This window comes from Prionailurus viverrinus, chromosome B3, assembly GCF_022837055.1.
Source record: "Prionailurus viverrinus isolate Anna chromosome B3, UM_Priviv_1.0, whole genome shotgun sequence".
Classification (NCBI taxonomy): Eukaryota; Metazoa; Chordata; class Mammalia; order Carnivora; family Felidae; genus Prionailurus; species Prionailurus viverrinus.
In genome coordinates, this window is record NC_062566.1 from 114,753,368 (window position 1) to 114,778,818 (window position 25,451).

Below are 25,451 nucleotides of genomic sequence, written 5' to 3' on the forward strand. Positions count from 1 at the left end.
TGACACTGTCTCTCTCAAAATAAATAAATAAGCATTTAAAAAAATGAAAAAAAAAAGTCTGGAAAGGATTTCAAAAAATCATAGCTGGATAGTGCTTATTATTGGTTGAAGAACTATTCTAAGCAAAGATGTGGAGCACTGAAATAGGCTGGTGTGTTCATTCAGTAGCCAGTCCGTGTGGGTTGGAGCAAAGGGTTAATTGAGGAAGATGGACGTGCTCTAACTGAAACAGTGTTTGAAGATAGATTGTAGGATATTTGAAATGCCATAGTTAGGGATTTGACTAATATTCTGAGGCACTGAATTTTGAGTGAGTGAAGTAACAAACATTTCTGTGTTTTGGAAAGATAATTTGAGTGGCTGCATAAAAAGATGGATTGAAGAAGGGAATTTTGGGGCACCTAAACTACTCAGTCGGTTGACTCTTGGTTTTGGCTCAGGTCATGAGATGGTTGGTGGGAGTGAGTCCCACTGCTTGGGATTCTCTCTCTGTCGCTCCCCTGCTTGCTTTCTCTCTCTCGCTCTCTCTCTCTCAAAAATAAATAAATAAACTTAAAAAAAAAGGGGGGGGGGAGGAATTTTTAGGGAAGGATGACCAGTTAGTAGTTTCTTTTAATAGTGTAGTTGAAAGATAATGAGGCCTAAACAGGGCATTCCAGGGGGAATAAATTTGGGGGAATTAGAACTACTGGGGTTATTTAAATATTGAAGATGAGAGACATTGTTACAGACCTAGAATTTATGGCTGAGTGGGAAGAAGATTGGGCAATAATTGAAATGGATAATACAGGAAGAAGAACAGGTTTGGTGGTAGAGATGATTATCTGGATTGTGAACATTGTTCGGTTTGAGGTGGATATCTGTGTGGAGATACCCAGCAAGCAGTTAGAAATGAAAATTTGGAGTTGAGGAGAGAGGTCAGGAATAGAGGCAAATATTTTGGTATTATATCCAGGTCATTCATTCATTTATTCAGTGCCTACTAGGTGCTTGCAGGGAAGTTTGTATAGAAGCCCTTTAATCTCATAGTAAAGACAGCCTTGGAGTTTCACAGTATCAGAAATGACTCTTGGAGACCTAAATTCCTTATGAATTACATAAAGTACTTTGCCTGGCACTGTGCTAGGTAGTGGAATGTAAAGTTATAAACAAGACAGACAAGTTCCTGCCCTTGTTTATGGAGCTTACAATTTAGGGGAGTAACCAGACCAAAAAAAAAAAAAAAGGAATATTATATAAAAACAAAGGAATTAGAAATGGTAGAGATAGAGAACAAAGGTGGAAGTGTGGGGAATCTTCTTTGGATAAGGTGACCAGGCCAAGCCTTTGTAAATGAGTTGATAGTTAAACAGAGCCCAGAAAAGTGAAAAAGAGGTAACTAATGGAGAGGGAGGTAAAAGCATTCCAAGGCAGAGGAAAAGACGTGTGCACATCCCTAACATCAGAAAGAGCTTAATGTGTTGAAGGAACTAAGATGGCTGGAGCTTGGAGAGCAAGTAAGGGAGAGTGACTCTGGAGTGTGGTTGGAGGAACAGGAATGGATCACATAGGTTCTTACGTGCCAGGATAAGGAGTTTATTTATTTATTTATTTTTTTATTTAAAAAAATTTTTTTTAACGTTTATTTATTTTTGAGACAGAGAGAGACAGAGCATGAATGGGGGAGGGTCAGAGAGAGAGGGAGACACAGAATCCGAAACAGGCTCCAGGCTCTGAGCGGTCAGCACAGAGCCCGACGTGGGGCTCGAACTCACAGATTGCGAGATCCTGACCTGAGCCGAAGTCGGAGGCTTAACCGACTGAGCCACCCAGGCGCCCCAAGGAGTTTAAATTTTATGTAGGTGCATTGGGAAGCCGCGTAAAGAGTTTCAAGCAGGGGAGTGATATAATAGGAATCATTTTAATTTTTTTAAACATTTTTATTTGTTTTTGAGAGACAAGAGAGAGACGAGTGTGAGCAGGGGAGGGGCAGAGAGAGAGACACACACACAGAATCTGAAGCAGGCTGCAGGCTCTGAGCTGTCAGCACAGAGCCTGACGCGGGGCCCAAACCCACCCACCAACCATGAGATCATGACCTGAGCCAAAGTCGGATGCTTAACCGACTGAGCCACCCAGGTGCCCCTAAAAAGATATTTACTACTGGAAAGAGAATAGAATGGAAGGTAGGCAAGAGTAGAAGCAGGGAGACGAGTTAGGTGGCACTAACAGTAGTTTAGGGCAAGTGTTAATGGTGGCCTGAAATAGGGTGGTGGATAGAAGTAGGTGGATTTGTTATCTTAATGGGACTAGCAGCTGGACTGGATATTGGGAGCAAAAGAAAGAAAGTAATAAAAATGATTCCTAAATGGGGTGCATGGTGGTCCTGTCTTAAGTGGAGGATTGTGGTGAGTGGGGCTGGCAGGGCATGATGGAAAACAGGCTTGAGAGAGAATTAATTTTAGACACATTAGAGATACCAAGTTTCAAACATTAAGTACAGGTACCAAGTAAGCAATTGTATATGCAGGTCTGCAGCTCAGGGACGTATCTGGGCTATAAATAAAAATTTTGGTGATTAGCACGCAGTGTTGTATTGAAGTGTTGAATTACTGTATTGTGTACCTGAAACTAATATTATGCTGTATGTTAACTAATTGGAGTTTAAATAAAAACTTTAAAAAATTTTGGAGACTATCATTTAAAGCCATGAACTTATGCTAAGAGGAGAGTGTAGCAAGAGAAGAGGTCCTGAATACTATCCTGAGGAATATTAGTATTTAGAGGCTGCATGCAGGAAGAGTATAGAAGTTACCAAAGGAGGGACGCCTGGATGGCTCAGTCAGTTAAGCATTCAATTTTGGATCAGGTCATGATCTCAGTGAGCTTGAAGACCTACATCGGGCTTTGTACTGACGGTGCAGAACCTGCTTGGGATTCTCTTTCTGTCTCTGTCTCTGTCTCTCTCTCTCTCCCTCCATCTCTCTCTTTCTTGCTCTTTCTCTCAAAGGAAAAAAAAAAGTTACCAAAGGAAACTGGAGGAATGGCAATGACAATAAGAGTAAAATGAGGAACACGTATCTTTGAAGCAAAGACAGTAAGTGTTTGAGGAAGGAGACAGTGCTTCTAAGGGATAATACCAGTTGTGGCTCTGATTGCTTCAGAAGTAACCAGTTTGCTTCAGAAGAGGAATTTATAACAAGGATGTGGGCAGCTCATAGGATCAAAGGAAATGATGAAGGCCTTGGCTTCATAAAGGACAGGAATCTGAGCAGCCCCAGGGGAGGCTGCTAGCTGCATTACTGGAATGAATGGGCTGCTGCAGCAGTTTTCAGCCCTTTGTTACTTCTTTTAGGATTCACGTTCTGAGGAAAAGTGGCTGATTTGTTCACTGCAGGTCAAGTGTCCAACAGTTGGTCAGTGAAGGAAAGAACACCTTAATCTGCAGTCTCACCAAAGGTGTATCCAATGGGGGAAGGGTACATCCCCAAACTAATGTAGATCCTGTCACCTAAGCAGGGGAAATGAATGTAGGACAATTAAAAACAATAGTGTTCATTGCAAAGGTCAAATAAGATTAGGACTGCAGAGTGTCCATTGGATTTGATAACATGAAGATCTTTGGTACCCTTTACAAGAGAAGTTTTGGTGAAGTCTTGGGATTGAATAGTGACTGGAGATGAGAAAGTGGAGACAAGTCTTTTGATAAATTTGGCTCTGAAGGTTTGCAGAGAAAGGGGGAAGTGACTAGAATAAAAATGAGAGCTGTGGAATAGAACACCTCAGCAGATCCTGGGAAGGAAAAGGGAAGGCCCCAGATAAATCCTGTATTGCTAAGATTCATTCTGGCTTCACACTTCTATGTTCCAATTTTTTTTTCATTAGTACCTGTTACCACTTAACTATTAGAGTTTAATCAACTTGCATAATATACTAGATATGAATATAAGAAGTTACCTGGCTTTTCTTTTCCTAGGACTACTATCTTATTAATTAATTAATTAATTAATTATTTTGAGAGAGAGAGTGTGTGAGCATGAACTAAGGAGAAGGGCAGAGAGAGAGAGGGAGAGAGAGAGAGAGAGAGAGAGAAAGGCTCTATACTCAGGAGCCCAACGTGGGGCTTGATCCCACCACCCTAGGATCATGACCTGAACCGAAATCAAGAGTTGATGCTTAACTGACTGAGCCACCCAGGCGCCCCTACAACTACCGTTTTATGCCAAAATTTAAACTACTCTTTTTTAAATTTTAATTTTTGGCCTTTGTAATTCCCTGCCATTGGTAGGATTTTTGATGTAGTATTTTTCAGCTTTAGTGAAACATCATTTGGGTCTATATCTGTGGTCAGACATAGGTAGAAATGGAGGGAGCCAAGAAGCAGATTGGTGACCAATCGGGAAGAACCATGGTGTTTCTTAATTTCTTCCCTTTTTTTTCTTACCCCTTCCCTCCCTTCTTTCTGAAACTGGGTCAAGGTCAAGGCATTTTCTACCTCCCTCAAATAAGTACAGTACTGATATTCCAGACTTTGTTTTCCTAGGGTAGAGTCACATTACTTTTTAGAAGCTGACACAATGATGTTCTGTTTCTTTCTTGAGCAGAGTAGTAAAAGCCCCTGATCATCTTTCCCTTTGGAATGCACTCCCTTCCGTACGGCAGTCAGAACTGAGGCAAGAGACCTGTATCAGTTATGTTCCTCTGTTGCTTGTTTAGTTTATTTTGGCTTGGTTTTTCCTCCCAATATTTCTCTGTGTAGCCTGCATTGATTTTAGGCCATCTCCACCCTCTGGACACAGTGTTACCACTAACTAATTCCTGTCTTGTGTGAGGATTCAAGTAATTTCAGTTTCCCCAAGACTCTTATCAGTGATAATTGCTGACTTGTAATGTATATTTATAGCACGTTTATATCTATGGTTTTATGTTTTATGGCTGAGTCTGTGTTTAACATATGTATTTTAGACTTTTGAAGATATAGTGTTTTTCAATCTGTGGGACATAATCTGTTAAGTAGTTTGTGAGATCACTTTAGTGGGTTTTATTTAACAAAATTTAGAGTGCATGAGATTAACATAGGTTAGTATTGTTTCATGAAAATATGTTATTTGCATCTCAGCATGTGTTTCATTCTCAGGTATCATGGAAAATATATCTTACTGTGGGTTGCAGTCAAAATGTTTGAAAATCACTGCTTTATAGGAAATTTGGGCTCTGTAATAAAGGCAGATTTCTTAACCTTTTATAGTATACAATGTATTTGATAGATTTACTTGTCTCTTAAGCACTTATGCAGAGCTTTGTTTTTGAAGAATTTTGTAAGCGTTTCTGTTGAATGATAGGTAAATAGTCCTAGGTAGATTTGTTTCATCTGTATTTCAGATGAGTTACTTAGGGCCAAGAAGTTGAGTAGCTTGCCTAGGTCTCAACCAAAAAGTCAGAGGCAGAATTTAGATTTTTGCTTTAGAGACCTTGGATTTTTTTTTTTAAATAAACATCTCAGCTTCTTTATTTAACCTGTTTAGCTACTTAGTATTAATGAATAATTTGCTGGATGATGTTGAGTGTACTGTAGAAGAATGCAGTTTATCAGACTTCAGTTCTCAGGATTTGTTTATTTGGCTAAAAACAGAAGGAGAATTGTTTTCAGGATGGTCTAGATCATAGAAATCTCTTTTGTCTTAAATTGCTTTGCTTTTGTTATGAGTTCTCTCATTACCAATTTACAGAAGTTTTCAGGCCTTCCTGTACTTTGCTTTGGTTCATTGCAAAGATGTCTATTGCCTGCATTCCTTTTAACCTTTAAGCTGACTATGGGATAGCATATTAACATATTCTGCTATTATTAACTATTAATATAATAGCAGTGGTAGGGCAGTGGATTTCTAAAAAATATAATTTGTGCTGGACCAAGATTGTTTTCTTTAAGCAGTCTAATGTGCTTTGATGGCCAAAAGGAGCAACGCACACAGTAAAATTCAGTTGTTGGCATGGGTAGAGGGAGAAAGGGTCTGACTATTATTTCGTATTTATTAGACTTATCCCTGGGTTTCTGAGATCAGTTTGTTTTGTTGTGAACTCTATCCAGAACCAAGATGCCTTAATTTATGACTTGTGAAAAATATGATTTGATGGGCCTATCCTTGGTTTGATGATAGTTAAATGTCATTATCTCCTTTGTTATTTAAAATGGGCTGGGGGCGCCTGGGTGGCCCAGTCTGTTAAGCGTCCGACTTTAGCCAGGTCACGATCTCGCGGTCCGGGAGTTCGAGCCTCGCGTCAGGCTCTGGGCTGATGGCTCAGAGCCTGGAGCCTGTTTCCGATTCTGTGTCTCCCTCTGTCTCTGCCCCTCCCCCGTTCATGCTCTGTCTCTCTCTGTCCCAAAAATAAATAAACGTTGAAAAAAAAAATAAATAAAATGGGCTGAATTAGTAATTTTTCCAATATAAAAGGAAATAAGAATATAAATTTTGCCTGTCTACCAGGTAAAGATACAAAATAAAAATGAGCAACTATTAGTGTTCACATTAAAGAATTTGGGAGATGGGTCACCTGTGTGGCTCAGTCAGTTGAGCATCCGACTCTTGATTTTGGCCCAGATCATGATCCCAGGGTTGTGGGTTGAGCCCCCATGACCGGCTCCATGCTAAGTGTGGAGCCTGCTTGAGATTCTCTCTCTATCTCTCTCTCTGACCCTCTCTTATGCTCATGGGTGCATTCTCTCTCTCTCTCTCTCTCTCTCTCTCAAAAACAAATAGTAATAAAAATAAAGAATTTGGGGTGATGTATGTGACTACTGTATGGTATTGCATTTCTAGTATCTTAATTAATAAGAAAGTCTGGGAAGAAATCTCTTTGAGACCCATAATTACCTTGAAAATAGCTTCCTTTTGAGTAAGTGCAGTCCTATTCACTCCTGTGTCATGCAAATTGCATTTAAAGGAAAAACATTGCATTGCACACTATAGTGGCCCCCATACTGCCAAATTATTTTTATTATGATTACATTAAATATACTCAGACATAAAGCTATGTAGTAATTCTTATCCCTCCTACATTGAAGATCCCAGTAGCTCTTTTTTTTCAAGTTTTTTTTTTTTCTTCTTTTTTTTGAGAGAGAGAGAGCATGAGCAGGGCAGGGGCAGAGAGCGCGAAGGAGAGAGAGAGAGAATCCTAAGCAGGTTCCGCATCACCAAGGCAGAGCCTGACACGGCGTTTGTGAGACCATGACCTGAACTGAAACCAAGAGTAGACAAAAACAGCTGCTTAACCAGCTGAGCCACCCAGGTGCCCCTACAGATTTATTTTTAATTGATGAATAGTTGACATATAGTGTTAAATTAGTTTCAGGTGTACAACATAGTGATTTGACAGTTTGATACATTACCACAATTTGATAGACTATTCAGTAAGCCTAGTTACCCACCTGCCACCATACAAACTTATTACAATATTAGCAGTCTAATATGTTTTTTTTTTTTTTTTTTTTTTTTTTTTTAAATTTTTTTTTTTCAACGTTTTTTATTTATTTTTGGGACAGAGAGAGACAGAGCATGAACGGGGGAGGGGCAGAGAGAGAGGGAGACACAGAATCGGAAACAGGCTCCAGGCTCCGAGCCATCAGCCCAGAGCCTGACGCGGGGCTCGAACTCCCGGACCGCGAGATCGTGACCTGGCTGAAGTCGGACGCTTAACCGACTGCGCCACCCAGGTGCCCCAGCAGTCTAATATGTTTTGATGACTCTAAGGAACTGTGTACTTAGTACAGTTTAGGTTGTTACGATTATATCAGTTGTTGCCATGGAGTTAGATCTTTATGAGTAAGTATACAAATGTAAACTACACCATAAAACAAAATTCAAAATACCATTCATATTGTATGGTAGAGATGTTGTTTTGCTGAAATGAAGTACTTAATGTTGAACTTAATAGCGGAAAGATTTAGCCTTGGATTCGGGAATATATTTCATCGGTTTCTACATTTACCTTTAGTAATACTAATCCAGAGAATATCATACAAGGTAGTATTTATAGTGTCAAGACATTGTTAAGCAGCTTATGATAATGGGATCTCACATTTAACTAAAACTGACTAGAAGTCCTTGAATGACAGTTTTAATGAGGTTTTGTTTGATAACTGTAGAGTTAGAGTTGCCTTGTTCAAATGAAGATAAGATTTGCATTGCAAATGAGAAGATAACACAGAATGGGAAAAGGTTTGTGCAAATCATTTATCTGATAAGGAGCTTATATCTAGAATATATAAAGAACTCTTACAACTCAACAATAAAAAGACCAATCAATTTAAAAAATGAGCCAACAATCTAAGTAAGTATTTCTCCTAAAAAGATGTACAAATGGCCTATAAGCACATGAAGAGATGTTCAAAACCACTAGCTATCAGGTAATGCAGTTCAGAACCACAATGGGTTACCATTCACACCCATTAAGAGAGCTATAATAATGTGTTGGTGAGGATGTAGAGAAATCCACTGCTGGTGAGATTGTGAAATGGTGCAGACACTTTGGAAGACAGCCTGGTAATTCCTCACAAGGTTAAATAGAGTTGCCATGTGACCTGGCAATTCCACTTCTAGGTATATATCCAAAAGAGTAAAAATACATGTCCACACAAAAACTTGTACATCAATGTTCATGGCAGCTTTATTCATAATAGCCAAATTGTAGAAATAACCCAATGTCCATTAACTGTTACTTGGATAAATAAAATGTATATAGAATATTACTTGACAATAAAAAGAAATGCTGATACATGCTACAACAGGGAGGAACCTTGGAATCATTATGCTAAGTGATAGCAGCCAAGCACAAAAGATCACATGTATAACTCCATTTATATGAAATGTCCAGAATAGGCAAATCCATACAGACAGAAATAGACTAGTGGTCGCCTAGGCCTGGTCAGGAGAAGGTTTGGAAGGAAATGAGGAGTGATTGCTAATGGGTACAGGAGTTTCTTTTTGGGGGTGATGAAGTTGTTATAAAATTGATTTTGTGGGGCACCTGGATGGTTCAATTGATTAAGCGTCCAAATTCGGCTTAAGTTATGATCTTGTGGTTCGTGAGTTTGAGCCCTATGTGGGGCTCTGTGCTGCTGACGGCTCAGAGCCTGGAGCCTGCTTCGGCTTCTGTGTCTCCTTCTCTCTCTGCCCCTCCCCTGCTCATACTCTGTCTCTTTCTCTCTCTCAAAAATAAATAAACACTAAAAACATTTTAAAAATTGATTGTGGTTGTAGTTGCACAACTCTGTGAATATACTAAAAACAATTTAACCAAACTCTTTAAATGAGTGAATCGTATGGTGTATAAATTATACCTCAGTGAAACTGTTACTTAAAGACTTACATTGCAGTTTTTGAAACCTGTTAAATGGATGATGGGAATTAAGAATAGAAACAGATTTAACTGCATATTTGCCATCACACTTTCAGCTAATAAACATAGCAGGTTGCTGTGTTAAAGATGAGATTCACACAGTACACTTGATTTGGTACTGAGTGCTCTAGTACAGATTCTTTTGAGGTCAGCCTGTCTGTTCTATGCTACTAGTCTCTCTTTAGTTCACAGTGTACATACAAACCACAAACTTGGGCACCAAACTTAGGCAGAACTCAATTATATATACCCTTTTGTCCTAGAAAATGCTTATGTTAATTTTTTTAAAGATTATCACTGAAATGAGGGACACCTGGGTGGCTCAGTCAGTTATGCATCTGACTCTTGGTTTTGGCTCAGGTCATGATCTCACAGTTCTTGAGATAGAGCCTGGCATCAAGCCCTTCCTTGGGCTCTGAGCTGACAGCACAGAGCCTGCTTGGGATTCTCTCTCTCTCTTTCTCTGCCCCTCCCCTGCTCACATGCACAGTTCTCTCTCTCTCTCTCTCTTTCTCTCTGTCTCAAAATAAAACAGAAAGATTATCACTAAAATGAAGACACTAAAATAAAAAGATATCATGGATAGCCATGGACCCTTGAGAAATGGTGATCTAGAGGTGGCTCTTAAACTAGAAGAGAGGTGGTAGCTTCCCTCTTTAAATTGTTATTACAGCTTTGCCAAACTAAGATCTAGTATATGATTTTTCTCTTGTTCAGTGCACATATTCATGAACTTCATTTTTTTTTTTTTCATTTCTCTTTAGGTAAGGGTACTAGAAATGCAGCTAGCACCATTCTTTTCTAAGAACCTTAACAAATATAAAGGAGAGTGAATAGTTGTCTAGTTTCCTAGAGATTTTACAATCCTATAAACTCAAAGATGGAGGAACCTTAAGGATAACTTAAACATTTGGTAATTTCTTGGCTTCTTGAGATGAGCTAGAATTGGGGAAAAGGAGTTCTCAAATCCTGGTGTTCCAAGATCAGATATAGATAGATGTAATCACCATTCATGCCAACCTGCTCTGTAGGTGTGAGTTCTGGTTCTGCAACTTAATAACTTAAGTGATGTACTGAGCCTTGGTTCCTTCTTCTGTGAAAAAGAGAGATGGATAAATCACATTGAACTATTCTGTATAGTCATTGCATAAGAAAAAACACATGTGAAAGGAAAAGTCAGGAATTTATGATACTTGATTTTATGTGGGAAACTTAAATAAAAGGACACTTTCACTTACATCTTATGAATTATTTTTTTACGATGAAAATGAGGATTTCTGGAAGTTAGCAAGGGGGAGAGGAAGGAACCAAAAGGACAATGAACAGAAATGAAAATTTATTCAGGCACTTCTATATGTTCTTTTTGTAGAGTAAGTCTGCCTTTTCTAACTTTCTAGTCAACCTTGGTATTCATTGAAAATTCCCATCCTGGGTACATTTTACGCTGTATGGTTAGTTTGTATATAGCAGTGTTCCCAATTTTAGCAACAATTGTACAAAATAAAGTGGACTCATTTGTCAAAATTCTGAAAAAAAAATTAAGCTATAAGAAAGTAAGAATTTTAATTATGGGGGAAAACAGCTGCATCAGGTCCCAAGGGTACTACTTTTGGGAAACACTGTTCAAATTTTCACTGTGTAACTACTTTTAGAAAGATGGGGAAATTGAGAAAAGAAAAATAAGTCACACCAGCCTATACCACCTAACATAGCTACTATCATAGTTCTGTAAATTCCCTTTTACCTTCTTAACTAGTTTTAATAATAGCAAGTGTATACTTCTGAATTTTGTTTTTGTAATTTAACATGTCATTAGCATTTCTTGTTGTTGTTGCATTGTTTTCATAACCGTATTTTTAAGTGACAGTGCCATAACCTAATTAACCATTTCCTGAGTGTTGGGTATATATGTCTATTTATATCTTGCTTGCAGTTGTTTGTTATCACAGATGCTAACAAGAAATTCTTTGGGCACATACCTTTTTCCATTTTTAAGAACTTTTCTAAAATAGATATTAGAATTAGGAATTCTCTAAATACAACTTTTAATGGATTTTGACACCTGTTGGGTTCTATTTAAAACAAGTGTTTTGGGCTGAATTCGTTATTTTTTGCTTGTTGTGATTTTTGGATACGTGGAGAAGTGCCTTTGTTTATTTAGCTGCATTTTTTCACTACTCTAATTCTCTCTTTCTCTCTCTTATCTTTTTTTAGGCTAAATTGATTATCCACTCAGCACAGCATCTTACAGGAAAAGCATAGCATTTCCTAAAGGAATATGAGCATAGCAGGAAGGTGTCATTGACTCTGAATTAAATTTTTAACCTGTCCCCTCAACAGCTACAGGATTTGGAAGCTGAATCAATGTTATCAGATGAGTTAGAATCCAAACCAGAGGTGAGCCAAGGCAGCACTTTTTGTTTATTTATTTATATTTTTTTGTGGGCTATCTTCCAGAGTTCATCCTTAGTTCAGGAGTCAGCCAACTTTTTCTATAATGAACCAGATAGTAAATAAAGTTTTTGTGGGCTGTATGGTTTTGATTATAACTACTAGTTTGTTATTTTTTCTGTCACTAAGTACTTTAAAAACTTTGTTTTTACCTATCACTTTTTATATTTATTTAAGTAAGTGTAAGTTAGTATACATCTAGGTAATTGCATAATGATGAAATTTTTATATAGATGGTGTATATGTGTATGTGTATATACATATGTAAATTTTTACTGCCACAACCATTTTTAAATTAATTTTGTATATGTCTGAAAATGTTTTCTTCCTAAATGTGATTAGATGATTTAAACATTTTTTATTTTTATTCATTTTTCTCACATAATTTTAGTATATCTGTGTTGCATAGTGGAAAGTTCAATGAATTTGGAATCAGGGTACGTAAGTTGGAAGACTTAACTTCTCCTAAGTAGTCGTGATCTTAGACAACTTATTTGATGTCTTCAACTTGATTCCTTATCTTTAAAATACATGTTCAGTCTTAACTGAATTATACTGATGATTAAATGAGCCAGTACTCAAAAAAGTGCCTTGTAAAATGTAATCAGTACAATGCAGTTGACTTCTTAATAGCCTTCATTTAAAAATAAAATTATTTTTGTATTTTCTCTGATAGAAGGTGATAGAGGTTAACTTAATTATATAATTCAGCTTTTCTTTAGAACAGTGCACTTGATAAAAATAACTTTAAATGTTATTTTATATAGTTAATCTAGTTTTTCTATGAATGTGGTTGAGACTAGCAAGCAATGAAGACTTAATTACAGTATCAACTTTTGGTAAATTCAACGGTTTAGATTCATTCCTAACAACTTGTATTTTTCAATATTGTCTCCCCCACACCCTCAGCTCCTGGTACAGTTCGTTCAGAATACATCCATCCCATTGGGACAAGGGCTAGTAGAATCAGAAGCTAAAGACATTACTTGCTTGTCCCTCCTTCCGGTGACTGAGGCCTCAGAATGCAGTCGGCTAATGTTACCAGGTAAAAATTAAGATCACAAGAAATAAGATAAGCAAGTCTTAAGAGCTTAGCCTGCTCTGTGATACTGGTGACATGAGATAACTGACTGGTAGCAACTGTAAAAATTAGGAATCATAGAGAATAAGCAGCCACGGAAGTCACAAGTGCATTGGTAATTTAAGCTATAGTAATGGATAGGATCATTCATAGAATGTGAGAGTGAGAAGAAAAGATCAAGGTGGAATTCCCTATTCAAGGTACAGGGTAAAGCAGGAGAGCCTGCTGTAAAGCAGGAGAATCAATGTGTCAGATGCTTCTAAGAAGCCCATGAGATAGGGACTATCCCAATGAGATAGGGCCAACAAGGCCATTGTTGACCTTGGCAGGACCTGCTCCATGGAAAGAGAGTGGAAAGCCAGGCTGCAGTGGGTTGAGGTATCAGTGCAAGCTAAGTGTAGTTGAGGAAGTAACTGCACTTTCTAAAGGCTCTCTTGCTAGGGGAGGAAAAAAGGACAGAAAGTAGATGGCAGAATTCTTTTTTAAGGTCTGAAATATTTGAAGATGGTTTTAGGCTGAGGAAAGAGCCAGTTAGAGCAGAAAGAATGGATAATTAGTGGGGAGTCTCTAGGAGAGGTAGGAAGAGGCAGAATGCTGATCATGAGTAGTGAGATTAATTTTGGATGGGGAAAAGGAGATCCTATCACTTGACTATTAGAAAGAAGAATTATTTTTGGATGCAGTGAATTCTTTATTTTCTGGAAATTGGAATGTTTAAAATTTGGAATGCTGTAAAACCTTGGTTTGTGAGCATAATTTGTTCTGGAAACATGCTTGTAATCCAAAGCACTTATATATCAAAGTGAATTTCCCCATAAGAAATAATGGGAACTCAGATGATTCATTCCACAACCCAAAAATATTCATATAAAAATGATTATAATACTGTAATATGATACAAAATAATAAAGAAACTACAAAATATAAAGAAAAATAAACAAAGTAACCTGCACTTACCTTTGAAAGCCTTCGTGGCTGGCATGAGGGAGATGAGAGAGCAGGGTTATTATGTATGATGACTTTCACTATCATTAATGGAATCACTGCTATCTATTGGCTCAGTGGAGTCTTTTTCTTTTTCTGCAACTTTAACAAGGAACCTATCCAATGACCTGGAATTGAAGCAAAACATTCTTAAGCTTACTTGTGGATGGAAAAGCAAAGGACTGACTGTCCATAGGTGCTTTGAAGTGACAAAAAATACACTAGTGCTAGCTGTGGTCACCTTCCAATGTTCTGAAAAGTCACTGATTTCTGACAAACACCATGGCCTGAGACCAAGGATGTGAGCATGGGAGGCCATCACCCACCCACAATCCCACAGTGAGCAAGTGAACGAGAGAGAGAGAGAGAGAGAGAGAGAGAGAGAGAGAGAGAGAGAAGAACCACTGGCTTAGTTGTGATCACGTGACATTCAGTGTCACATATTACTCATATTGCAAGACATTGTTCATTTATCAAGTTAAAATTTATTAGAAATGTTTGCTCGTCTCGCAGAACACTCACAGAACAAGTTACTCACGATGTATTGATATTAAATCGGGACGGTCACCTATTGGTGATTAGTGATAACTTGTATGTTACAAAGTTTTCTGGTTACTATCCTCTAGTGGTATTCTTTTTTGATTTTTTTTTTTCAACGTTTATTTATTTTTGGGACAGAGAGAGACAGAGCATGAACGGGGCAGGGGCAGAGAGAGAGGGAGACACAGAATCGGAAACAGGCTCCAGGCTGAGCCGTCAGCCCAGAGCCCGACGCGGGGCTCGAACTCACGGACCACGAGATCGTGACCTGGCTGAAGTCGGACGCTTAACCGACTGTGCCACCCAGGCGCCCCTCTTTTTTGATTTTTTGAAGTGACTTTAAAATCTTTTTCAATGTTTAAAGATTCAAGAATGACAGATATATTCAACCAACCAATGTTGACTTAAGGTTTCCATATCTAGCTGGCTCCTAGCTTTCCCATATCTTCTATCATTCAGCTCCTGTTTTTCGACTGGTATGTAGGAGTTTTTCCAAATCCTTGTGGGTTTTTAATATGTGTAAATTTCCATGTGCTAATAAATTTTGATCTTCATTAGGCATAAAAAATTTTTTTCTCTCCTAATTTAAATTTGTTGAATATTTTAACAATAATGAAGTGAAAAGAGGAACAAAAGCATCTACATTAACTTTTAGTTTTAATTTTGATTAAAATTTTTTTATTTATTTTATTTTTTTAAGTTTTTATTTATTGGGGCACCTGGGTGGCTCAGTTGGTTAAGTGTCCCACTCCCGATTTTGGCTCAGGTCATGATCTTGTGGTTCGTGGGTTCAAGCCCTGTGTCGGGCTCTATGCTTGCAGTGTGGAATCTGCTTGGGATTCTCTCTGTCTCTCTATCTCTGCTCTTCCTCTGGTCATGCTCTCTTTCTCTTTCAAAATAAATAAAACTTTAAAAATTTTTGAAGTTTTTATTTATAGATTCATTTAAGTAATCTCTACACCCAATGTGGGGCTCAAACTATGACCCTGAGATCATGAGTCATGTGTTCCTCAGACTCAGCCAGCCAGGTACCCTGATTAAAAATATTTTAGATAACCAGGGCGCCTGGGTGGCGAAGTTGGTTAAGTGTCTGACTTTGGTGATATCAAACTAACAATATCACCATTCGTTAGTTTGAGTCCCGCATTAGGCTCTGTGCTGACAGCTCAGAGCATGGAGCCTGCTTTGGATTCTGTGTCTCCCTCTTTGTCTTACCCTCCCCCACTTGCACTCTGTGTCTCTCTCTCTCTTAAAAATAAATAAACATTAAAAAATAAAAATATTGTAGATGACCAATTATCAATAATAATAAATGAAAATCCATGTACTCACCTCCTAGTTCATGAAACATAATATTACAAACACAAACATACCTACCTGCACATACCTCCCGAACCTTATTCCCCTGCATCTTTTTTTTTATTTAAAAAAAAATTTTTTTTTTCAACGTTTATTTATTTTTTGGGACAGAGAGAGACAGAGCATGAACGGGCGAGGGTCAGAGAGAGAGGGAGACACAGAATCGGAAACAGGCTCCAGGCTCTGAGCCATCAGCCCAGAGCCCGACGCGGGGCTCGAACTCATGGACCGCGAGATCGTGACCTGGCTGATGTCAGACGCTTAACCGACTGCGCCACCCAGGCGCCCCTCCCCTGCATCTTAAACATATGTGTATCATTCCATGAATGATGTTTTCTTTTTAGTTGGGATATGTCATAGATACAGAAAAATATAAAACCCTATGCTTAAGCATTTTGAAGAACTATTATAAAGAAGATACCTACCACCCAATCAAGAAGTAGAACCTTGCCAGCTACCAGGCCCTCCTTGGGTTCTTCCCTCATAAAGACAACCTCCGTTTTTCAATAGGTCACCACTATCCTCAATTTTTTGACCATTACTTGTTTTCCAAGTTCAGCCATCCAAGTCTAAGCAATGCAGTTTAATCTTAGGTGTTTTCAGACTTTAAATGAATGAAACTGTACGTTGTTGTACCTTTTTTCCGTTAACTGTAGTTGTGAGATTAATCTTTGTCTGTATAGTTGTGGTTTGTTTGGTTTCATTGCCGTATAGTGTTTTGTTATGTGAGTGTAACCACAACTTCTTTATCCATAACACTGTTGATGTATATTTAGTTATTTTCCAGCGTTGTACTATGACAAACAGTGCTGCTATGAACTTAAAAAAATTTTTTGTGTGTATGGTAACATATACGTAACTTAAGATTTACCATTTAAACCAGTTACCCATTTTAACCACTTAAATCTACCATTTAACCAGTTCTGTGGCACATTCACATTGTGCTACTTCATTAGGTTTTGAAATGGCAACACCATCCCTAGGCTTCCACTTTCATTCCTATAATCTTATTTGTTATTTCCTTTAAAAAAAAAAGGAAAAAAAATTACCTGCCTTTTATAAAGATGAATGAAACCCCTGAAGACATTGGATCTTTGTCACTGTAGTGCAGTTGCTCATTTCATTGCAGCCAAAACCTTTGGAAATTCATCCCTGCCCTTAGAATAAAGTTCTAGAGAGCAGGTCTTCTGAATTACTTCTTTACATTTCAGTGTAAATCTAGAGGTATAATAAAACATATTGGCGATTCTATAAAATTTCAATTATTTCTCAGGCTGTGTTTTTTTTCCCCTAATGACTCAACAGAGCTGTCACATACATGCTATAAAAATTAAAGGGAGGGACTTCTTCCCAAGAAAAATAAAAATTTAGATCCTATTCCTAGTTAGTAGTCATTGTATAACTATATTTTTCAAGGGAAAAGTACTAATTTCTGATCTCAAAGACAAACGTTTGTAATGTCCAAACGTGGATGGTTGGTTCATAGTTACTGCCGAGTGTCAGACAAGTCTATCCTTCACATTTCAGCTGACTCCCTTTAAAACTTAAAGTTATCTCTTTGTTCTTTCTTGAGGCAAATTTTGTATTTGTAAAATAAAAATGCTGCTGCATAAGGGATGTTATAAGGGTATTAGAGGCTACGTTTGGTGAGCTCCTTGGAGATAGGTGCTACGTAAAGCCATGGTATTTTCCCTTTGCTAGATGATACTCCAAGTCATACAAACTCCTCCAAGGAGGTCCCTTCCTCGGCCGTGTTGAGAAGCCTTCAGGTGAATGTGGGTCCAGACGGAGAAGAGACGAGGGCTCAGACTGTACAGAAGTCCCCGGAGTTTTTGTCCACTCCAGAGTCTCCTAGCTTGTTGCAAGATCTACAGCCAAGTGATAGCACTTCTTTTATTCTTCTTAACCTAACAAGAGCAGGTATCCTTTATCCTTTTCTGAACTGTGCTAATGCTTAAGGAAAAAAACTGGGGGTGGGGCATATTTAATTCAGTCATACTTAAAAGAAGCCTTATTATTTTAGAGAATTGGTATAGTCTGGTGATTAGTAGAATGTGTAGAGGGAGGAGGCAGACTCTAGGATGACTCAGAAGTTTCTTGTTTGGGAAATTCTGTTGTGCCATTCAGCAAGATAACCCAAGAACAGAGTTGTGGGGAGGATGATTAGTTCCAGTTGTGCTTTTTGATGTTGGGATCAGAGGGACATTCATGAGGAGGTGTCCTTTAGAGAGTTAGAAACAGGAGTCTAAAGTTCTAGAATTGTCTTGTGTGAAATAAGTTGTTTTGGTGCTTATCAGCATTCAGGAAATATATGAAACAACGAACATGGATTCTTTGATTCAGGAGCATAAACAGAAAAGATGGCAAATCTGGGATCCTGAAAAAAAAAACAAAACACAACACTTAAAAGGGTAACAGAAGAATAGGAAGAAGTTGCTAGAGAGGGATAAAGAAAACAGAAGGAGAGTGGTGTGGGAGAAGCCAAGAGAGGAAGAAGTCTTAAAGAAGAAAGGTAGTACAAATACCACAGGATGGGATAGTGAGATGAGGGCTGGGAAGTGTGTGTATCTGGTGACCTCTGCAAGAGCACTTGTTATTGAGGTGGTGGAGGTATGGAGGCCAGGGTTAGAGGTGGGGAGTGGATAGCAGATGAGAAAGTGGATACAAAAGTTAGAAGTTACACTTGTTTAGGAAACTTGACTGTGAAACAGTGAATAGCTACAGAAGTACTTGGGATTTGGGATTTTTTCTTCTCGTTAAAATAAAAATGGGCGAGACAGATTTAAAGGCTATAAAGGGAGATAGTAACATGGCCAGTAGGGAGGAATGGCTCGCAGATGGCCGAGAGGAGATAACTGAAGGATAGGGACAGCATACTAGAGGTGAGGGTTAGCTTGTTTGCCAGGGAGGACAGCTTTGCCTCAGAAACAGGAGGAGGTAAGAAAAGTCTGTTGGCTGGGAGTGAAAAGGTGATAAACTAATGCTGTAGGAGAACAGAAGCCTAAGGTGAGAGGTGAAAATCTGGAATAGCTGATTTCAGGACACGTGAGGCAGGGCCAATAAAAGGATTACTTGATAGGTATCTTTCACATATCCTCTTTTTTCTTCCAGGTCTGGGCTCTTCAGCTGAGCACTTAGTATTTGTACAAGATGAGGCGGAGGATTCAGGGAATGATTTCCTCTCCAGTGAGAGCACGGATAGTAGTATTCCATGGTTCCTCCGGGTTCAGGAGTTGGCTCATGATAGTTTGATTGCTGCTACTCGCGCACAACTGGCAAAGAATGCAAAAACCAGCAGCAATGGTGAGTCCCCTGTGGTGGGGTTTGTTGTTTTTTTTTTCATTTTCAGTATTCTGTGTGCAGATTTCGGTAATGCAATGCCTGTATTTCGAGTTGACCATAATCCAAGTTATTTTATTGGTGAGAGCAGAAGGCTAGAAATGTGTAAATTATCTTATTTTCTATAAAATAACATAACCATGTGCAAAATGTAGTTACACTAGCATCCTCAGTTGTCAGCTTTAAATAACGTACAGAGCCCTTTTAAAGGGAAACCATTTCCCAGATCTTGATGTTACCTTGAATTGTTTTTATTACAATGTTCCCTATACTTAGAGCTTTTATACCACTACAACATCAAAACAGTTTCACCAATTAATAGACATAAAATTACAAAACCAGTGAAAACAAAGTTAATAGTCAGTGTGGCAGATAATGGTGTTTTGCTGAAACTGAATTGCTACTCGTTGCAATTTAGAAATTTCAGTAACTACCACTGCCTTTTTTGGCAGGGGAACCAGTTCATCTCATGACCTCTAAATATCCAAACAGGCTGTAGTGCTATTTCTTTTGAGTTCAGCATGCCTGTACTCCTTACTCTGTGCCACTTTTCTCTATCTAGTAATTTTCAGATGTGGTCCTTGAACCATCAGCATCACCTGGAAACTTAGAAATGCAAATTGTCAGGTTCTCGTCCTACTGAATCAGAAACATGCAATCTTTTAGTGAGCCCTCTCTGTGGTTCCTGTGCATGTTAAAACTTGAGAACCAGGACTCTATTTAAAGTACTCCTAAACCAGTGCACAACCTTTGCTTATGCCATAATAGTTTTTGTTTTAGAGCTGCTTCTATATTTCTCTCTAATCTGTGACAATTAAGGTACTACAGCAAATTATTAAGGTGCACACTATCATTATCACAAACCAAACTTAAGCCCTGAAATCTTACATTGGTACCTAGCTATTTAGAGCTCGTGAAGATGATCTAGAATATGCTTATGATTATTTTGTGATTAACATGCAAGTGAAAATTAAAAACTTTCTCATACAGGGGTGCCTGGGTGGCTCAGTCATTTAAGTTCGTGAGATAGGGCACCTGGGTGGCGCAGTCGGTTAAGCATCCGACTTCAGCCAGGTCACGATCTCGCGGTCCGTGAGTTCGAGCCCCGCGTCAGGCTCTGGGCTGATGGCTCGGAGCCTGGAGCCTGTTTCCAATTCTGTGTCTCCCTCTCTCTCTGCCTCTCCCCCGTTCATGCTCTGTCTCTCTCTGTCCCAAAAATAAATAAACGTTGAAAAAAAAAAAATTAAAAAAAAAAAAAAAGTTCGTGAGATAAAGCCCCACGTCGAGTTCTGTGCTGACACTGTGGAACCACCTTGTGATTCTCTCCCTCTCCTCTCTCTCTCTGTCCCTCCCCCATGCTTGGTGTGCGCGTGTGTGCGTGCATACGCTCTCTCTCAAAGTAACTAAACTTAAAAAAAAAACAACAACTTTCTCATACAGAACTGAAGGATTCCTGAGAATATTTCAGAGTATTCCAGTTTTAGAAACATTAACCTAAATCTTTCCTGTATCGAGAACTCCAGGCTACTTTTTTTTTTTTAAGTTTTTCTTTAGATTCCAGTTAGTTAACATGGAGTGTAATATTAGTTTCAGGTGTACAGTATAGTGATTCAGCACTTTCATATGTCACCCAGTGGTCGTCACAATAAGTGCCCTCCTTAATCCCCATCCCCTGTTTCACCCATCCCCTTACCCATCTCCCCTCTGGTGACCATCAGTTCTCTATAGTTGAGAGTCTGTTTCTTGGTCTGCCTCTCTCTCTTTTTCCCCCCTTTGCTTTTTTGTTTTGTTTTTAAAACTCTGTGAGTGAAATCATACAGTATTTGCCCTTCTCTGACTTATTTCACTTAGCATAATACTCAAGCTGTATCCATGTCATTGCAAAGAGAACTTCAAACTTCTGTTAGGTTCAAAATAATTAGCTCTGCTTTGACTACTGTAGTGCTGCTTAGCTTGGTCCCTTTTACTATTTTGGGGGGCTCTAAAGTTCAGATTCTTCCTGAGATGCTTTTCCTAATCTGTGGATCCCAAAACCTTCAGCATCTCTTTGCTGCATTACGGAAGTAGTGTTGTATGTGCCATTAAGAAGCTGTGTAGGGAGGGAACTTGGGATTTGGAATCTGGAGACCTGGGATCCAGACCTGGTGCTGTCATTAACTAGTTCTCTGCCTGGGGAATTTAAACTCCTTACCTTCAGTTTTCTCTTGTTCAGAACATAGAGATCAAGTAGCTTACCAGATTTGGTTGTTTTAGATATTTAAATAAGATTCTGTCTGGGAAATGGTTTATAATTAACAAAGCATTTTGTGATATTTTCATTACTCTCAAAATATGTTAACTTACTACCCAAACAACTACTTAGTATGCTAAAATATAAAGTCAGCCCAAATATATGACCATCTTCTATTTTGTCAATGAGATGATTTCATAAAACCTTTTTGGGGGGCTAACTTAGATATATAAACCTTTAGGCATGTAGTTAAAATTAAACATTGAAAGTTTAGTTTTTTGAAAATTTTATTGTTTATTTATTTATCAAATTAGCTAACATACAGTGTTGTCTTGGCTTCAGGAGTAGATTCCCATGATTCATCACTTACATACAACACCCAGTGCTCATACCAACAATTGCCCTCCTCAATGCCCATCCCCAGCCCATTTTTTTTTCCCCAGCCCCCCCAACCCCACCCCCATCAACCCTCAGTTTGTTCTTTGTATTTAAGAGTCTTATGGTTTGCCTCCCTCTCTGTTTGCATCTAATTTTTCTTTCCCTTCCCCTATGGTCTTCTGTTAAGTTTCTCAAACTCCATATACGAGTGAAATCATATGGCATCTGTCTTTCTCTGGCTTATTTCTCTTAGGATAATACCTTCCAGTTCCATCCATGTTGTTGCAAATGGCAAGATTTCATTCTTTTTCATTGCTGAGTAGTATTCCATTTAATATATATACCACATCTTTATCTATTCATCAGTCAGTGGACATTTGGGCTCTTTCCATAATTTGGCTACAGTTGGTAGTGCTGCTATAAACATTGGGGTGCATGTGCCCCTGTGAATCAGCACTCCTGTATCCTTTGGATAAATTCCTAGTAGTGTTACTGTTGGGTTATAAGATAATTCCATTTTTAATTTTTTGAGAAACCTCCATACTTTTTTCCAGAGTGGCTGCACCAGTTTATATTCCCACCAACAGCGGGATTTCTCCACATCCTCACCAACATCTCTTGTTTCCTGACTTGTTAATTTTAGCCACTCTGACCAGTGTGAGGTGGTATCTTAATGTGCTTTTGGTTTGTATTTCCTTCATGATGAGCAGTATTGAGCATCTTTTAATGTGGTTGTTTGCCATCTGGATGTCTGCTTTGGAAGTGTCTATTCCAGTCGTCTGTCCATTTCTTCACTGGATTATTTGTTTTTCGGGTGTTGAGTTTGGCAAATTCTTTTTTTTTTTTTTTTTTAGTTTTTTTTTCAACGTTTATTTATTTTTGGGACAGAGAGAGACAGAGCATGAATGGGGGTGGGGCAGAGAGAGAGGGAGACACAGAATCGGAAACAGGCTCCAGGCTCTGAGCCATCAGCCCAGAGCCTGACGCGGGGCTCGAACTCACGGACCGCGAGATCGTGACCTGGCTGAAGTCGGATGCTTAACCGACTGCGCCACCCAGGCGCCCCAAGTTTGGCAAATTCTTTATAAATTTTTGATACTAACCCTTTATCCAATGTGTCATTTGCAGATATCTTCTCCCATTCCGTAGGTTGCCTTTTAGTTTTGTTGATTGTTTCCTTTGCTGTGCAGAAGCTTTTTATTGTGATGAGGTTCCAATAGTTCATTTTTGCTTTTATTTCCCTTGCCTTCAGAGACATGTCATGTAAGAAGTTGCTGTGGTCAAGCTCAAAGAGGTTGCTGCATGTTTTCTCCAATAGGATTTTGATGGTATCCTGTCTCACATTTAGGTCTTTCATCCATTTTGAATTTATTTTTGTGTATAGTGTAAGAAAGTGGTCCGTTTTCATTCTTCTACATGTTGCTGTCCAGTTCTCCCAGCACCATTTGCTAAAGAGACGGTCTTTTTTCCATTGGATATTCTTTCCTGCTTTGTTGAAGATTAGTTGGCCATATATTTGTGGATCCATTTCTGGGGTCTCTAGTCTATTCCACTGGTCTTTGTGTCTGTTTTTATGCCAATACCATACTGTCTTGATGATTACAGCTGTGTAATACAGGCTAAAGTCTGGTATTGTGATGCCTCTAGCTTTGATTTTCTTCTTTAACATTATTTCGATTATTTGGGGTCTTTTCTGGTTCCATACAAATTTTAGGATTGTTCTAGCTCTATGAAGAATGCTGGTGCTCTTTTGATTGGGATTACATTGAACGTGTAGATTGCTTTGGATAGTATCGACATTTTAACAATATTTGTTCTTCCATTCCATGAGCATGGGATGTTTTTCCATTTCTGTGTGTCATCATCAGTTTCTTCAGCTTTCTATAGTTTTCAGCATACAGATATTTTACCTCTTTGGTTAGGTTTATTTCTAGGTATGTTGTGGTTCTTGATGCAGTTATAAGTGGGAATGTTTCCTTGACCTCTCTTTCTGTTGCTTTATTATTGTATAGAAATGCAACTGATTTCTGTACATTGATTTTATATCCTGTGACTTTGCTGAATTCATGTATCAGTTCTAGCAGATTTTTGGTGGAGTGTTTCCGGTTTGCCACGTAGAGTATCATGTCATCTGCAAAAAGCGAAAGTTTGACTTCTTCTTTGCCAATTTAGATGCCTTTTATTTTTTGTTTTGTTGTCTGATTATTGAGGCTAGGACTTCCAACTGTTGAATTCAATTTGCTAGTATCTTGTTGAGAACTTTTGCATCCATGTTCATCAGGAATATAGGCCTGTAATTCTCCTTTTTAGTGGCATCCTTGTCAGGTGGGAATCAAGGTAATGCTGGCTTCATGGAAGGAGCCTGGAAGCTTTTCTTCCATTTCTATCTTTTTGAACAGCTTGAGAAGAATAGGTATTAACTCTGCTTTATTTTTTTAATTTATTATTTTTTTTTAAATGTTTATTAAAAAAAATGTTTTTTTTTTAACGTTTATTTATTTTTGAGACAGAGAGAGACAGAGCATGAACGGGGGAGGGGCAGAGAGAGAGGGAGACACAGAATCCGAAACAGGCTCCAGGCTCTGAGCCATCAGCCCAGAGCCTGACGCGGGGCTCGAACTCATGGACCGCGAGATCGTGACCTGAGCCGAAGTCAGCCGCTTAACCGACTGAGCCACCCAGGCGCCCCATTGTTTATTTATTTTTGAGACAGAGACAGAGCATGAGCAGGGAGAGGCAGAGAGAGAGGGAGACACAGAATTGGAAGCAGGGTCCAGGCTCTGAACTGGCAGCACAGAGCCCAACGTGGGGCTCGAATTCACGAACCACAAGATCATGACCTGAGCTGAAGTTGGACGCTTAACCAACCGAGCTGCCCAGGCACACCTTAACCTGCTTTAAATGTCTGGTAGAATTCCCCTGAGAAGCCCTCTGGCCCAGAACTCTTACGTGTTGGGAGATTTTTGATAATTTTTTCACTGGTTATGGGTCTGTTCAAATTTTCTATTTCTTCTCCTTTGAGTTTGGTGGTGTGTGGGTGTGTAAGAATTTGTCCCTTTCTTCCAGATTGCCCAGTTTGTTGGCATGTAATTTTTTATAGTATTCTCTAATAATTATTTGTATTTCTGTGGTGTTGATTGTGATCTCTCCTCTTTCATTCCTGATCTTATTCTATTTGGGTCCTGTCTTCTTTTTGAGAAGTCTGGCTAGGGGTTTATCAATTTTGTTTATTCTTTCAAAGAACCAGCTCTTAGATTCATTGATCTGTTCTACCACTTTTTGGATTCTATATTTATTTCTGCTCTAATCTTTATTATTTCTCTTTTTCGGCTGGCTTTGGGCTTTCTTTGCTGTTGCCTTTTTCTTAGGTGTGAGGTTAGGTTACGTACTTGGGACCTTTCTTGCTTCTTGAGATAGGCCTGAATTACAATGTATTTTTCTTTTAGAACTGCCATTGCTGCATCCCAAAGGGTTTGGACTATCATGTTTTCATTTCCATTTGCTTCCATATATTTTTTAATTTCTTCTTTAACTTCCCAGTTGATGTGTTCATTCTTTAGTAGGATGTTCTTAAATTTTTTTTTAATGTTTATTCATTTTTTGATAGAGACAGAATGTGAGTGGGGGAGGGGCAGAGAGAGAGGGAGACACAGAATCTGAAGCCAGCTCCAGGCTCCGAACTGACAGCACAGAGCCTGACGCGGGGCTGGAACT

The 25,451-nt window shown here is 38.7% G+C and overlaps 1 protein-coding gene across 4 annotated transcripts in view; it reads left to right on the plus strand.

The window, feature by feature from the left end:
* ZNF410 (zinc finger protein 410) overlaps positions 1-25,451 on the plus strand; it is a 50,826-nt gene that overhangs the window by 1,600 nt on the left and 23,775 nt on the right. For all 4 annotated transcript variants that reach the window (XM_047864730.1, XM_047864732.1, XM_047864731.1 and 1 more), the window contains exons 2-5: positions 11,590-11,772; positions 12,736-12,871; positions 17,492-17,710; positions 18,902-19,093. In XM_047864730.1, coding sequence (XP_047720686.1) covers positions 11,740-11,772; positions 12,736-12,871; positions 17,492-17,710; positions 18,902-19,093 — 580 coding nt within the window. In that variant the 5' untranslated portion in view covers positions 11,590-11,739. The remainder of the gene's footprint in view (positions 1-11,589; positions 11,773-12,735; positions 12,872-17,491; positions 17,711-18,901; positions 19,094-25,451) is intronic.